Source organism: Erithacus rubecula (assembly GCF_903797595.1).
Source record: "Erithacus rubecula genome assembly, contig: SUPER_Z_unloc_2, whole genome shotgun sequence".
NCBI lineage: Eukaryota > Metazoa > Chordata > Aves > Passeriformes > Muscicapidae > Erithacus > Erithacus rubecula.
The window spans coordinates 12,706,520-12,723,107 of NW_027635860.1; the positions used below are offsets into that span (position 1 = coordinate 12,706,520).

At 38.4% G+C, this 16,588-nt stretch overlaps 1 protein-coding gene across 9 annotated transcripts in view; it reads right to left on the reverse strand.

The window, feature by feature from the left end:
• Positions 1 to 1,917: 1,917 nt before the first annotated feature.
• The window catches only part of PJA2 (praja ring finger ubiquitin ligase 2), a 33,700-nt gene continuing 19,029 nt past the window's right edge, over positions 1,918 to 16,588 (reverse strand). For 7 of the 9 annotated variants that reach the window (XM_079331085.1, XM_079331083.1, XM_079331084.1 and 4 more), the window contains 6 exons: positions 12,209 to 12,394; positions 10,636 to 10,821; positions 7,909 to 8,017; positions 3,708 to 3,822; positions 3,311 to 3,426; positions 1,918 to 2,087 (listed from right to left, as the gene is read on the reverse strand). In XM_079331085.1, coding sequence (XP_079187211.1) covers positions 2,007 to 2,087; positions 3,311 to 3,426; positions 3,708 to 3,822; positions 7,909 to 8,017; positions 10,636 to 10,821; positions 12,209 to 12,394 — 793 coding nt within the window. In that variant the 3' untranslated portion in view covers positions 1,918 to 2,006. The remainder of the gene's footprint in view (positions 2,088 to 3,310; positions 3,427 to 3,707; positions 3,823 to 7,908; positions 8,018 to 10,635; positions 10,822 to 12,208; positions 12,395 to 16,588) is intronic. The other 2 variants (XM_079331080.1, XM_079331087.1) reach the window with 2 other exon arrangements.

Sequence of the window (16,588 nt, forward strand, 5' to 3'; positions counted from 1 at the left end):
AGGTTCAGGTTAGATATTAGAAAGAAATTGTTTATATGAGGGTGGTGAAGCACTGGAACAGGCTCTCTAGATATGCTGTGGCTGCCCCATCCCTAGAAGTGTTCAAGGCCAGTCTGGATGGAGCTTGGAACAACCTATCGCCCATGGCAGAGGGGCTAGAACTAGGTGATGAGTAAGAGCTCTTTCAACTCAGACACTCTGATCCAAACACTTTTCACAACTTATAGAAGCAGCTTATGTAGTTCGTAGGCAGTTATTTTTTAGAGATAGAGAATAATTGCATTTTGCAGATTTACTTTATAAAAAAAAGTGCTCCATCAAGCCCAGAATAAGGAAAGAAGGGGAAACAGGAGTTTTCTGCCTTGTATAACAAGGTAAGTATGTACAGAGTTTCAACTTATGAGACAGCTTACCATGTAACCTTATTAAAAAACCCTTGGACCTTTCCTTTTGACTTGAGGGAAGTTCTTTTCACACTACATTAATTACTATTGCTATGGCTAGTTAGGAAAAAATTAGTCTCTTTTTGGCCATTAGACAATGGCCAAGACCAATTAACTTATTAACCTGTCAGAATCTGAATGGTTCCAGTGTACCGGTGCATGTACAGATAACATGAAACTTAAACAGAAACAAGCTTATTTTTTCCATTTGCTTTCTCATTCTTTCCCACCTGCTGGCCTTCTACAATGGAGTGATGATAGCAGAAGATAAAGAAAGGGTTACAGGCATCATTCATGTGAACTCCAGCAATGCCCTTGACAGCATCCCCCACAACATCCTTCTCTCTAAACTGGAAATGGAGTTTATGAGTTGGGAGTTGAGCTGCTAGATTGCTAAAAAGTGGTTGGATGGCCATGTCCACAGGGTGGTGGTCAATGGCTCAGAGTCCCAATCAACAACAGCGAAAAGTTGTGGCCCTTAAGGATCCCTATTGGGACCAGAACTTTTTTATGTCTTTATTAGTGACACAGATAAAGGGATCAAGTACCCCCTTTGCAAATCTCAGGTGACACCAAGCTGAGTGGCGCAGGGACACTCCTGAGGGACAGGATGCCATCCAGAGGGACACGGGCAAGATCAAGAAGTGGTCCCTGGGAATCTCCTGAGGTTTAACAAGGCCAGGTGCTGGTGCTGCACCTGGGTCAGGGCAATCCCTGGTGCCAGCCCAGGCTGGGGATGAACAGACCCAGCCCAGCCCTGCCCAGAAGGATCTGGGGGTGCTGGGGGTGAGAGCTGGACATGAGCCAGCCATGGGCACTCCCAGCCCAGACAGCCAAGAGTGTCCTGGGCTGCATCCAGAGCCCTGTGGGCAGCAGGGCAGGGAGGGGATTCTGTCCCTCTGCCCCACTCTGGTGAGACCCCACCTGCAGAGCTGCCTCCAGCCCTGGGGCCCAGCACAGGAAGGAGATGGAGTGCTGGAGAAAGTCCAGAGGAGGGACAGCAAGGTGGTCAGAGGGATGGAGAACCTCTGCTATGAGGAAAGGCTGAGAAAATGGGGATTGTTCAGCCTGGAGAACAGAAGGCTTTGAGGTGACTAAATTGTGGCCTTCCAGTCCCTGAAGGGACTCCATAAGAAGGATGGAGAGGGACTATTCACAAGTGCATGTGACAATGGGGTCATGATTTCAAACAAAAAGAGAGGTTAGGATTACATGTTAAGAGGAAGTTCTTTACTGTGAGGGTGGTGAGGCCCTGGCACAGGCAGCCCAGAAAAGCTGTGGAAGCCCCATCCCTGGAAGTGTTGAAGGCTAGGCTGGGTGGGACTTGAAGCAATCTGGTCTAGAGGAAGGCATCCCTGCCCACAGCAAGGGGTTGGAGCCAGATCCTCTTGAGAGTCCCTCCCAACCCAAGACATGACTACACATTAATATTTTTTACTGAATTGTTTTCCCACTGTAATTAAAACCAGCAAAATTTACTTTTTTATTTTCGTGGCAGATTTTATTTCTGACCCTAGTCTGAGGGTCCTGTAGCAATGTTAGCAGAAGATGCTGAATCATCAATCAAAGAAAAAAACCAGTGTCATCAGTTGCTTCGGGAAGTACAGGTACAAGCACATGACGACAAAGAGGGCATGTTCCCGACTACAAAAAGAAAAAAACAAAACACCATTTAGGTCACTGGCACAGTTTGCATTCAATTCTACTGAGAAGCTAAAAGTTATTATTTATAATATATTTGGGGTCTCCACAATAGTACCACTGCAAACTCAAATTTGACTCCATAGCTAACTGGAGCTGACAGCTAACACAAACTCAGAAGACTTGTTTTGCTTTTACACCAGCTACACAACAAATTAATCAGGTTCTTCTTCACAGCATTGATTTTACAGATAGGACTTTTTTTTGAGACAAGGATTAAAAATAAGTTAGGTACAGCCCAAATCTAAGATGAAGTATTTTGTCCCAGTTTTCAGCAATAGCAGTTTACTACGACAACAGAAAAAAAAAGGCAGGAGTTGTAAAACAAGAAAAATGAATATGGTAATCAACACTATCAATTGTTGTTGTAAAACAATGTATAAACCCATCAACTAAATCCATCAACACTCCATTCTACAGGTGTTCTGATATGACTCCCATGGTACAATCAATCAATCTTTCTCTTATATTCCTGAGGAAATTGTGTTACACTGTAAGCTCACTGAGAACTACCAAGTCCAGGCACACAAAGGAGAGTGTAAGAACAACTAAAAAAAAGCCTATACCATGTCATTAATTATGATTGTTTTAGTCTAGTTTCAACATGATGCAAGCCATTTTAAGATATTTGGAAGGAAATTGATTAGAGATCATGAAAATGAAACCTAGTATCATACAGAATTACTAAAGGTAATTAAAAAAAAGTTAATCTACAAGCATTTTAGTATTTCCTCTGCTAGCTTTAGCTGTCACCATAAACATGGCATAAATGTCACCATGACATTCTGGGAAAACAATACTTTCTGCTCTCCTCAGAGAAAAATATTCCATAATCTTAACTTCAAGGTAGGACTATAGTAAAGAAAGCTTTTCTTGTACCAAAACAAGTTATAACTCATCCATGTCTTTAATTCTTAGCAAAGGAAAACATATTTTCCCTTAAAGAAATATTCCCTCTATTAAAAAAACTGCCCTTCAGGCAAGTACAAATATAAATTTCTTTCCTCACTTGCACAAGAATCTGGTTCCATAAATTCAACAGCCAGTTATTGCTTGGTATTTCAACCCACATTTTCAAAGAGTTAAAGTTGTTCTTCCCAGAAGAATACACAAAATGTACAACCCCCCCCCACACACAAATCCTCCACCAATCCTGTAGTACTTACCCTCTGTAACCAAAGGGTTACACAAGGTTTGTGAAACAAATGATGACAGGGTAGCTCTGTTATGATTTCACCTTCCACATATTCACTGCAACAGATAGTACAACACTGCTCTCGACCTAAACCCAAGATGAAGAAGTATTAATATCCTTTTTTAAACCTGAGATGAGCTCAAAATAAAATACATATATTATCAACAGTATCACAAATGGTGACAAAGTACAGTCACAATAATTAAAGATTAGTTTCCAAAATAGATCAAAATTATATTCAGATTCAAGAGATCTTAAAACAACATAATGCAGTAAGTATACTTATATATTGCACCCATGGTATTAGAGAAAGTTGAACTTGTTCTTACAAACTCTGTTGAAATTACTTTTTCATTACTTTTCCATACCATTGTAGTTACCTGTAACAACAATCTGTGGCAGACAATCTATAGTTTCCTTTGTAGCTGGTGGATGAGTCTGTTCTACATCAAATGTAAGAGTCTCCAACTGTGCCAGAGCAGTCTAAAAGGAGTAAGCAGAGATCAAACTCTCTCACTCATAAATGTAACATTTCATACAAAACAAACTAGCAAGAAAAGGAATCCAATTCTAGCAGTACTACTTTTTTTAAATGGAAGATGTGTGTCAAACTAACCATTACATAATTTTTATTTTGTAATGAGTGAGATGAAACTGAAGGTCAAAACAACAATGCCTTGCTTGTAAACCATTCTTAGAGTATGAGGACAAAGTCACAACTTAATCTATAATGAACATTTGTTAATTTTATAAAGTTACAGAAAAGGCAGCAAGTTGAAAATGTAATAAAGCTTGCCCATCTAAAACTGCCCTTTCATTTTGCTTGTGAAAATGAATGCCTTATTAATGTGTTTCCTGGCTTCAGCTCTTGAATCACTCAGGCACAAATAAAAATTATTAAATACCTTGGCTGCACTAACAGTCTAAACTTTAAAGAAATAAAATCTCCAAGATCCATGTAGATATTTCAAATCTTAAGGCAGATAAAATGCCCTGAAGTAACTTTTTTTAAAACTCAAATTTTTTGCCATACAAAATCTTTAAGAGTACAAGTCTACACCATATTTGCTGTGGCTATTTGCTGTGTAGATCATACATTCAGTTATGTAAGACACAGAAAGGATATCCAGTAGAAAAAAAAAAAAAAAAAAAAAAAAAAAGAAGATTAAAATCACAAAACTCAGAACATTTGCTTATATTTGAGAAATGACCTGTTTGAACAGCAAACAAACTGAAACTGAAGAACCAAGAACACAGAAGCAAACATTGGGTTCACACCATGGATGACTCAGTCACATCCTTTAAGTACAACTACTTACTGCTCTAATCAGTTTGAAAATTATTTAGTCTATTGGCCACAAAGCTCTCTTAGTTTTGAGACGTTTAAGAAGTGTAAGATAGAGCGTTATTTTTGTAGCATTGGGAATACAATCAACTAAAAATCTCTATGTACCAGAGAAATATTGGTTTATACAGAAATCTTTTCAGTAGTCTTTCCTCTTAAACTTTCCCTTAAGTTACTACAGCTGCAACCTGAAAGCATGCCTGGACTTGGGTCACAGTGACAAGGTAGCTCAAGCTACCACACTACCACAGATCTAAATTAGCAGTTTTATACCTACAGACAAATCTTGGAGATCAGAACAAGCTAGGAAGTATTTACAGCTTCTACTGCCACACACATTCTCATGTAGAAATGGCAGTGTAAGCGAAAACCTGGGGCTATCCCTAGTACCATGTGCAAGTCCCCCTACAAAACAGGTACACTGGTCCCATTTTACAGCTAATACCCATCAAATTCTGGAACAGCAGGCAATACAACCTAATGTTAAGATGATTTTAGTATTTGTATTTGGTTTTTGCTCCAGCTGCAACGGTCTGAGAATAAACTGTAGGTAAAAATAATATGCTTAACCAGAGCAAGTACTACACCTGCAAAAACTAAGATCCCAGAGGTACAGAAGATTGAAGTATTACTTATGTGTCAAACTTGTTTGTTTATATCCAGCATGAGTATCCTCAAACAAAAGACATTTTTGGTTGCTTGCTTCTGAAACCTACACAACAGAAATGTCATAGACACAAAGCCTTACAGAGACTCTGAGGCTGAAAGCCACATTTTCAAACCCAAAGCAGTGTCTGTTTTATGACTTTATAGGACATATCTTCAAAATAACTGTACTTCCTCTTATTACTTGTGTGACTGCTTACTTCTCCATGTACCAAATAGAAAATGCTGGACATTTTCCAGTTAAAATCAATAGTGCCAAAGCCTACAGGGGTTTGAGCTCCTCACATCTGTGAACTGGCACAGGAAATCCTTATATAGTATTTTTTTCACTGACATAGCAGAGGCAACCAGCCTGTTCTGTACTGCTAATGAAGTAAACTAGACACTCCCAGCTATGTACTTTCCTTGTAACAGATGGAAGAAAAAAACCTTTAAAATCACACATATATCCTATTAGTTTTTAGGAACCCAGAGCCTTACAGAACATAGCTTTTCAAAACAAGTATCTAATATTTTCATTACTTCTCCTCTCCAAAAGTAACAATTATTTCTGATAGGTCTCTTCCACTCCCTCCCCTCCAATTATGACAGACTTGAATTTTGGATGCTTTATTGTGTCACATCCCTTTGAAGTGTTTCAAAGCAACAGTAAATGATTTTGCTCATGTTTTCTGAACAATTTTAGTAGCCACTCCATACTGTAAAAATATGTGCTCTATATATTTTACTTGAGATTTGAAGCAAGTATTTAGACTCCTTAATCAAAACCTATGTTGTCCATGTGGTCACAGTACATACAACTCTTTCTGTAATTACTCAGTTACCACCTTCTGCTGACTAATTCCAAATATGCCAGACTTCTATGCCTACCTTAAAGTTTCACACCCTTATGTGCTATTTTCAAGCACAAATGCTACATATGACAATAGGCTTTTCCACATTCACAGTGCCCTGTACCACAGGTACGTCTGTAGTCATCTGCCTGCTTGCTAATGGTGTTCAGTGACACTCTGTTCCTGGTGACACAAACATCATTACAGCAGCTCCCCAGCCATTATGCTGGGGATTATGCACATAATCACCTAAGATTGTTTTTACGGATGACTCTGACAGGACTGCACACATTTCTTCTGACAGAGTACTTAGGCAACTGTTGTTACACAGGAATGAGAAAGAAAAACTTAAGAGTCATAATAAACTCAGTCTCCTTTTCAAGTGTTAATGTGCAGATAAAAGAAAATACGGGATTAGTTTCCCCTCTCTACGCAGATCCTCTTGCTTTGGTGCAAAGGAGGAGGTCAACTATTTTTGCTGTTCTGTTTTTTTCTGATGTAGTGAGAACCAGTAGCTATGAAAGAGACAAGAATTTTCTCTATATGGTTTCAAAATACCACTTTTACAATAAGGATATCAACAGACCTCCATGCTAATGAAGTGCTTCTAAATGAGTAATGCTAACAAGATCCTACACAGCTGGAGAAGGTCCTGTGATACTTGATCATGAATGATGACCTCCCATATACCTCAGGGACATACAAAACTGGAAATTGTATCACTGCCAACTTAAAGGAACAGCCCTTCCACTGCCTTGGAAAACACCTGGGAAGCTTATTCAGAAAATCATTGACTTTGTATATATCCATGGGAAAACCCCCTTTATCTATGATTGCTCCACTGTCTGCCAGCTTTACAGCTCATTTCAAAGTGCCCTTGCTATTTTGTCTGCAAGCACACTATGACATACAGCCTGCCCTGTTCAACCCTTTAAAGTAAGCCCTAGCAGTCAAACTGCCCCTTGCTGCCCTAAACTTATGTCACCCACAAAACATTTAGTTCTGCTGTTGTAACACCATATTATATGTCTACACATTTAACTCTTATTTTGACAAATACCCTGCAGGGGAGATTTCTGGCAGTGCAAGAATTGTTGCACTGCAGCAGGCTGGATTTCAGCTAGCTCTGTATTCACTGACATTGACCAACCTGAAGTAATAAACAAAAGACAAATATCATAACCATGCTGGTTCTTGATAAATGCTTTATCACCTTTCTATCCAAATTAAGACAACTGAAATGGGATAAAACAAGATAAATATAAAAGGCATAAACACAGAAAAGTAAAAAATCAGTAGAAGTACTAATAAATAAAAATTTGAGTAATCCAAATGTACTCTGGCAAAAAAAACCCCAACAAAACAACACAGGCAGAGATTCAAGCATAAGCTTTCCTTTGTTATGTAGAGAATCTGGCAAAATTTTTCACAATTAAATGGTACATGTTTCTACTGGTAGAAAACAGTAACTTTCTTTGCCATATGAAGAAATAAATGCATATACCAAAAAGAGTAGGTGCTGATCAATGACTTTTTGTAATACATTCTTTAAAAAAACTTCCAAGATGCATTTTCATGTCTCTAAGACCTGAAAGTTCAAGCTAACAGAGGAAACTATTTTTTCCCTTATTCTCCTGATTTTCATATTAAGTTGAAAAAGGATTCAACTATAAACATTTGTATCACAACATCACTGATATAAGACCATAAAAAATATTTCAATACCTCCACAGCTTCTAAGCGCCCCTCTAGTGCCATAAATGTGTGAAACTGAGGTTCCATGTAAGGAATGGCTTGAGCAAGTCCTAGGCCATCACCAAACTCATCAAGTAGTCTGAAAAACATGGGTTAGGAAACAACATCTTATTTTCAAAATACATAGATACAACACAAAGTATGCATATATCAAATTATTGCACATCACCCATTAATAACAGCCAGACACCTAGCCAGTTGATCTCTCCCTCTCCTGCCTCAACAGAATAGGTGAATATGATTAAAAGCTTATGGATCAAGAAAAGGGGCCATGAGTCCCATCCATCACTACCCCAGGCAAAACAGACTCAATTCAGGAAAAGCCTTAATTTAATTGAAAGGTTGAACCAGATGATCTTTTGAGTTTCCTTTCAAGTTAGGCTGTTCTATGATCCTATGAATTTATCACCAATAAAAATGGATTTGAATGGTGAGAAACAAAGACAAAAACCAGAACAACTTTCCCTTACCCCTCCTCTTATTTCCAGCCAACTTCACCCCTTCATTTTTGAGTCCTCTAAGTTCCCCTATCCCAAGCAGGGCAGAGGGAAATGAACAGGGGCTGTGGTCTGTCCACGAGTAGTTCCTCTCTGCAAGTGTTTTTTACATGCCACAGTTCTTCATCAACTACTCCAGCATGGGTTCTCCCCAAACACAGCTTCTTCAGCAAATCCCTATCTGTTGCACCATAGTGTTCTCCAGTACCTAGAGCACTTCCCCTCTCTTCTTTTCTGATCTTGGTGTCTACAATGTTCCTTCTCTCACATCATCCTCATTTCTCTTTCACACACAATTTGCTATTCACCTTTTTTATCCATTCTTAGTACTTTTCCAGAGACCCCACCCTGTGGTGGGTCCGCTGGAACCAACTGGAACCAGCTGTGTCCCACATGAAGCAGCCCCAGCCTCTCAGAGGCAGCTCTGCAGCTTCCTACCCCTGGCTGCAGCACACTGGTACCACACCCTCACAGTATATACTTCAGAACATTCTGATGGGAGTTTTTACTGTGAAGGGGCATAAGTTCAGCTAATACGTTTCATATGTTTTAAGGTTGTTTTACAAGTAACAGATTTTGATTACATCATGCACCACAGTTCATGGCTTGGCAGCTCCTTTGAGTTTTGTTTCAGAAATTCAGGAATCAAATCTTAAAACATGCACAAGTGAAATGATGAATAGGGCTGTATATGCTCAGCTGAAAAAACTTAACAGACCACCAACATTTTTGTTCCAGTTTTAAGTAACCAGGAAGCTTACCAAGGCTAACCTCCAACACTTAAAACACAGCTTCTGTCCCTAACACACTATTAACTCCAAACATTAGCTTCTTTCATGCTTTTCCACAATATTACTACACAGGGAGAAAACAACAGTGTTGGTATGTCTGCACTTGAGTCTGTTGAAGCCAGATGGGGCAGTGATCCTTATCTCCGTGGCACATATTATCTGCCAATGGGCCATCTTTAAAACCAGGTGGGACAATCATATTTATCTCTTCCACAACCCATCCTTCCTCCAGGAAGGATCATCTGCTAATGGGTCATTAAGTCCCACTGTAGGACTGATAAAATTACATCATTCCATGTGGAGATGTGGCAGCCAGGGGGAGGAGCCAAGCCTTTCCTACCTACATAAAAACCGAGATTTTGAGCACCAAGATACCTTCTTTCCACCAGGTTCCAGAGGAACACTGGACCTTTCCACATCATCCTTCACATTCCTTCAGAGGAAAACTGCACCCTTCTACAGGATCACGGCTTCAGCTGAACCACATCTGCCACTGCAGAAGGACTGCAGCCACCATTTAATGGGACTGCTACCAACACCCTGACTGACAGGGTGTCAGGTTGTATTCTGACTCTGTCAGTGCTTTGGGTTTGTTCTTTGTAATACTGTATTTCTATTTTAATTTTTCTAGTAAAGATCTGCTATTCCTAATTCCCTTATCATTGCCTGAGAGCCCCTTAATTTCAAAATTATAATAATTTTGTGGGAGGGGAATTGACATTCTTCATTTCAAAGAGAAGTTCCTGCCTTTCTTGGCAGACACCTGTCCTTCAAACCAGGACAAAGGAGAAGAGATCAAGTGTTATGTTTCTCACTGGAAAGCTTTTTGTCGATCACATTCTAAACAATCACATTATACTATTATACATTGTACTATTTTGAATGTGTCTCCAATCACTTTGTTCCTGGTATTTGTAGCATTTTTATACTAAAATGATTGCAATCCCTTCAGTAATTTCAGGACAGAAAATGGAGTGAAACAATCAAAATTATGACAATATTAGGTAAGTGCATGGCATTTCAAAAAGAGATAAAATATATTTATAGTGACTAACTTATGCCAGTTTTAAAGGAGAAAAAGACCAATTTTAAAACAGGACTGACTTGAATGCTGGTAACATTTATAATACACTTCCACTTGAAAATTAAATTTAAAAATACACTCATGCCTCGCATATTTAGGGCATCAAAATTTTCTCAAATCAGAGCCTGATTTAGCAAATCTATTCCCTTTTCCCTCATTAGAACATAGATACCACTTAAAATACCTTAAACTTTAAAACTAAGATTATTAGTCCTTGAAGCACCTGCATAGTGATAGCCATGAGTACTTTTCACATCTTACATAGAAAACAAAACAGTAACCACAAAACCTCTGAAACTAAAGCAGACAACCATCAAATACATACCTCCACACCCCATCCAGGTCTTCACTCACACTGGAGTCATCCTCAAGGTTGTTATTTCCATCCAACAAGAAGAATCCAAGATGTACAAAATCACTAACTGGATCATTTTCCTCGTCACTGCTACTTTCTACTTCTTCTCGATACTGTAACCGAGGAATTTCACCTTCCTCCAATGATTCCTGTTCCCTTTATATATATGTAAATGAAAAGCTAAAACAAAAAGGCTACGAGAATTTACATACACACATAAGCAACAAAAGCCAAACATAACACAAAGATTAAACAAGCATGTTTCCCAGACTGCAGAGTCCCAGATTAGAAATTTACCATTTGCCATAAAAATTCAAGAAATTCCCAATGGTATCAGCTCCAGTAACACCCATGATCCTGTGGCTCAAGGCCAGCAGTACAGTAAGCAGTTTGTCTTGATTCTTCCCTAGTACAGCCAGCATCCCTGCCAGGGTTAATACAACAGGTACTAAACATTTTCTTATTTATCTACAAGTTCCTGAAGTCATAAAGGAGAAAAATCATCTTGATATCCCAGGTGATGCAAAGAGGTACTACTTGCAAGAGAAGCTATCTTGCAAGAGAAAGACTCTTCTCATTCCTGGATACTGTAGAGAAGCACAAGTCACCTGAATACAGAGAGTCATGAGGCTGTGAGATCCACTTTCCTTATAAAAAGGAAAATAAACAGGAATTGTGCTAAAGATGCATACATTTTCACACTGTTGATATCAAAGAAAGTTAAAAAGCACAAAGCTCCATTACTGTTATTCTGAAAGAGATGAGTCATCATGAAGCTTTCATAAAGTCACACTAGTTCTCCAAGATCCAAAAATGTGGAGAATACTAAAAAAGCACTAACAACAAAATGGACTGTTTGGCAATAGCTACTGCACACCTGAGAGTGGAAGAAGCTGAAAGAACACTTAGGTGTGGCCTTTGCTTTATAAAGATCCAAACTAACAGTTAATACTAGATGCTTAGAAAAAAGCCAAGCACATTCTTCTTAACTGTATACAGCTACAAATTCTGCCTTATAGCAAAGGCAGCTGCAGTTTATAAAGTACTGAATGACAGGAAAAATAAAGTAAGTTTAAAGTTACTAGAGGAATCAAGTAATTCAAGTTTACTTTAATCACTGATAGGGCTGCAGAAAATAAGAAGCAGCAGTAGAGTAGGAGAAGCAATAAAACAGAGAGAGAAGTTCTTTTCAAGGAGTCCTAAGCAGTATCAAAAGATATTTATGTAACATGTATATCTTAACAATTAACTTGCCTAGCTGGCTTTTTAAAGTCAGTATGTTAAGTCTATTTACCATACTGATGTTACATGCCAATGCACTCTCATTGTTTCTGTATTTTTCATTACATAGTACTGTTTGCATGAAATACCATATTTTCCCTGGCTTGAAATACATTCAACTACTGGGATTAATGTGATGTAGGCAAATGACTGTTGCTAGGATGGTAACTGCTTTTAGATGTTATTCTGTGTAGTGATATGTGAATACCCTCCTACTAGCAATGCCAGCTTTAGGAAGTTAGCTAATAAAATAAAGGCATACCTTTCTTGGAAATAGAAGTCTATGCTCTCCTGTTTGCCAGCACTGCTCCTCCTCTGTACATCAGGGTCATGCTCCTCCCTACATGAGACAGTTTCCCAGCTTTCATCATTTGAAGACTGCTCTTTTTCCACAGCAGTAAAATAGGAAGGTACAGCCGTAGACCATTCTCCATCACTGCACTCTGAGCTGCAATTTAAATAAGGTAAGAGAGATTGAATTCAAACACTGCTTTAGGGGAAAAAAACAAATTTCCTACTTTTCTATCAATATTGCTCTCTATATAGGCTTTTTTTTTTTAAGAGAAATTTATCTTGTGCTATCTATCGATGCATTACAAATCAAGTGTACATAGAGTTGATTAAAAATAAGAAAGTTAGTCTGTAACAAAGAATTCAAAAATTCTACCCATCCTACTTTGTAAAAATGTTTTGTTCTTCCCTTGCCACGAACAACTCAAGAACAGAAACCACTCACTACACACATCTTTCTCCCAGACTACAAAATCAGCAGCACTGGCACTGCTTGATTAACAGATAATAATCAATGTCAGCCTTACCACTCAGCCAAACAAATTTAAAGTAAAACTTGTCAGAACATATAAGCCATATAGAATGACCTTTTTTAACATGGAAAGATATAATGGAAGACTTACTGCAAACTATCTGATTCACTAGCCTAAACAAGAGGAATGGCAGGGAGTTTTGAAAAGACAATTTGCTCAGCTACCACCCACAAAAGGGTAGTAAATAAGCTTTGGTCAGCTTAAACTAAAGAGCAGTGCTAGCACAATCTTAGGAAGGGTGAACTACCACTACCATTGGTAATGGCACTTAGACAATTCACTCACTACAGTGACAGTTACCAAAATTCAAAATATAGTCACAACTAGCTCACTTCAAAAAGGTAAAGAAAACACACATGCAAACAGCCAACATGCTTACTAGACTTCGTTTTATAAAGCAATTCACAGCACCCACCACACAGTTTTCTTATCTGCTAAACCTAATATGTGCAAATATATTGTTACCTCTTCACCTAGAAACTCACTAATTTTGTCCCTTTATCAAATATTACAAATACATGCCAATAGAACTTTCAATTTAATTAATTTTAAGTGTTTTTGAAAAACTGCATACTAGACACTGCAAGCTTTACAAGAATAGATACGTTCAAAATGCAGATTATATATATAGGCATTTTATTTTGATGCAGGAATAAATTTTTCTATCACAATTTCGATGGCTTCTAAGAAAAATTATGGAAATGAGAACATTCATTAATTTTGGGCTATTTCAATGGATTACTTTAAAATAGAAATCATACGTACTATGAAATTCCGACATGTAGTGTAATGAATCTCATATTACACCATAAAGCTGAATATTAACTGTTTTAACCTTTTGTTCTGTTTGGTTCTTTGGTTTTGAGTTGTGAGTTTGGTTTGGAATGTTGTTTGTTTTTTACGTTGTTTGATCAAGTTTTTTAATATATATTTACAATTTCATCTTCCATATTCTAAGATGTTGAAATACTCAGATCTCTTGTTTTACTTGTCGCTATTTTATAATCTGAGAATGACTTTCAACACACTTTAAAATACTCCTCCTTTGGCTTAACTTAAATTTGTTCTCTTTATGGTTTATACACAAACACTAATTCAAACCAGGAAAGGATACACCTGAAGTCACCAACACTAAGCAACTGAAGAACATTTAATATTTCAGAACTCAGGATTTAACTGTGTTTAATTCCGCACAGGTACAGAACATTACAGACTTGTCACTTCCAAAAGCAAAGCACATGAACTTAGCATCTGCATGTGGATTTGCTAACAATAGTCCCTCCCCTGGCTGAACCCCCTCCTAACCTGCCACACAGTCCAAAATTAAATGGATAGAGCTAACGGATATGATCCTCTTCCCTCCTCCCCTGCCTGGGACCTTCCACCACCCTTCCAACTTAGAACAAACATGCAAGACATTCTCCTTCCCACACAGCTTCCACACGCTAAGACCACAACAGCTGTGCACCTCCTTGAAGTGAAAATGTGACGTGGAAGTCCACACTGTAGTAACCAAAAGGTGAATTTCTCCCTGGGCTGGGATTAAGATAACGCTGAGCTGAAGGATGTAGTTTGGCACATAAGTCAAACCTACTTTTTATGCAGCTCTGGATGAACATACAATATGATTTAAACCTTTAAACATAAAACGTCACCTTCCAAGAGTGAAGGTATTACTCTTTTGTACAGACTAATCATTGACAATTTATTTCATAAACTTAAGTATTTTTAGGTTTTAGAACATAAATTATGGGGATTCTAAGTTAAAAACACATGATTCCTGTTTACTGATTCAGTTCCTGTCATCATCAAGATAATTTCAAATAATCCACGTTTCTTTTTGACATGCTACAATAATCCACCACTATGCATTATGGAAGCCAATGCTGTAATTGTAGAATGCATTATATACATACATACAAACAATACTTCATGGCATTTTAATCTTCTAGCAGCAGCATTTCAAAAATGGAAAAGACTATGCACTAACAAAAATCTTTGAAAAGTAAGCCTTACAAGGAATTTAAGAATTCATTTGCAAGTACCTTTATTAAGAATCAAAGAATTATCAGGGTTGGAAGGAACCTTGGAACATCATCCAGTCCAACCCCCTGCCATCCTGCAGTCCAATATGGAGCAGGAGACACAAGAACCATCCCAGGTGGGCTTGGAATGTCTTCAGAAAGGGAGACTCTATGACCTCCCTGGGCTACCTGTTCCAGTGCTCTGCCACCCTCAACCTAAAGTTCTTCTTGTTGTGGTAGAACTTCTTTGTTTTAGTTTATGCCATTGTTCCTTCTCCTGTCACTGAGGATCACTGAAGGGAGTCTGGCACTATCCTCCTGGAACCTGCCTTGGAGATATTTATTTGCATTAGTGACATCCCCTCTCCGTCTTCTCTTCTCCAGATTAAACAGGCCCAGATCTCATAAGAGAGTTGCCCCAGACCCCCTCATCATCTTTGTGGCCTCCACTGAAACCTCTTCCGTAGCTCCAATACCTTTCTCAACTGTGGAAACCAAAAATGAACACAATACCCCTATGGGCCAAGAAGTGGGGCAGGATCACCTCCCTGACCTGCTGGCCACACTCTCCCTGATGCATGCCAGGATCCCACTGCCTCTCCTGCCCCCCAGGGCACACTTGACCAGCTCATGGTCAACTTGTCACCCACCAGCCCCCCCAAGGTCCTTCCCAGCAGAGCTGCTCTCCAGTGGGTCAGCCCCCAGCCTCTGCTGGCACTGTGCATTATTCCCCTCCCCCAACCAAATGCAGGACCCTACACTTACACCTTAAAGAAGAAAAGCCCCTAAGACTATACTAACCCATTTTAAAACATATTTTGTTCTCTCATAATTGCAACTCTGCAATGTTTTAAGAACAAGATTTAATGCTAATTAATTTTCGTGCTTTTCTCTCTACAAAAACACTGGAAACACAATCCACTAAGCAGGTTAGCTTATGAACGGCAAGCACACGCACAAGACAGCCACATCAACGTCCAGAAGACATGTCTTGTAAAGAATGCTGTGGGAACAGAATCAACAAGATGAAAGCAAACTGCAAGAAAAATAGGGAAAAAACACTACTCTGTCTTCCATAAATGATCACATGGTTAGAAATGTTTTTACCCTCAAATGGCTCAGTTATATAATTCCCAATAAACAGTGAATAGTTCTAAACTAACATTTTATGAATAGAAGTTAATCAACATAAGGTTTATCCACATTACTTTCTTGGGTGAAAAGCTCAAAGCAGGAGGAACCTGAATACTGCTTCTCCTGTGAGGGTTGGAGCAATTTGTAAATCTAAAACTGTAATAATTAATAGCTACTTTGGAAACACCTAGCAGTCTGAAGAATTTCCATTAGAAAGGGATTATAAGCAACCCTATCATGTTATTCTTCAAATATTACAAGGAAGAATAATTTATTTCAAAAGGCTGGAGACAAGAACATATATAGGCTAGCATGCAGAATACTGAGATTTGGTAGCAAAAAACCAAATTCTGAAGAGTAAGCATAGAAGGAAACTTTCAAAGCTGAACAAGGCTTTCAGTCTTTACCCTCCATCTGCTCAGTAAAAATGAAATGAAAATAAACAAGTATTATTCGTCAGCGATAACATGCTCTGACTGCAGACATGAGGAAAAGCTTTTAGCATTACCAGAAGAGTGAAGGATAACAAATAAAAAGTTTGCATCTTGTATCTGATTATATTCTGAAATGCCTCAAGTTTTTAGGGTCTATTTGCTAACATATTGTTCAGTTTTGCATATTATTTACATGAAAGATTCAATACTAAAACAGATATAAAAA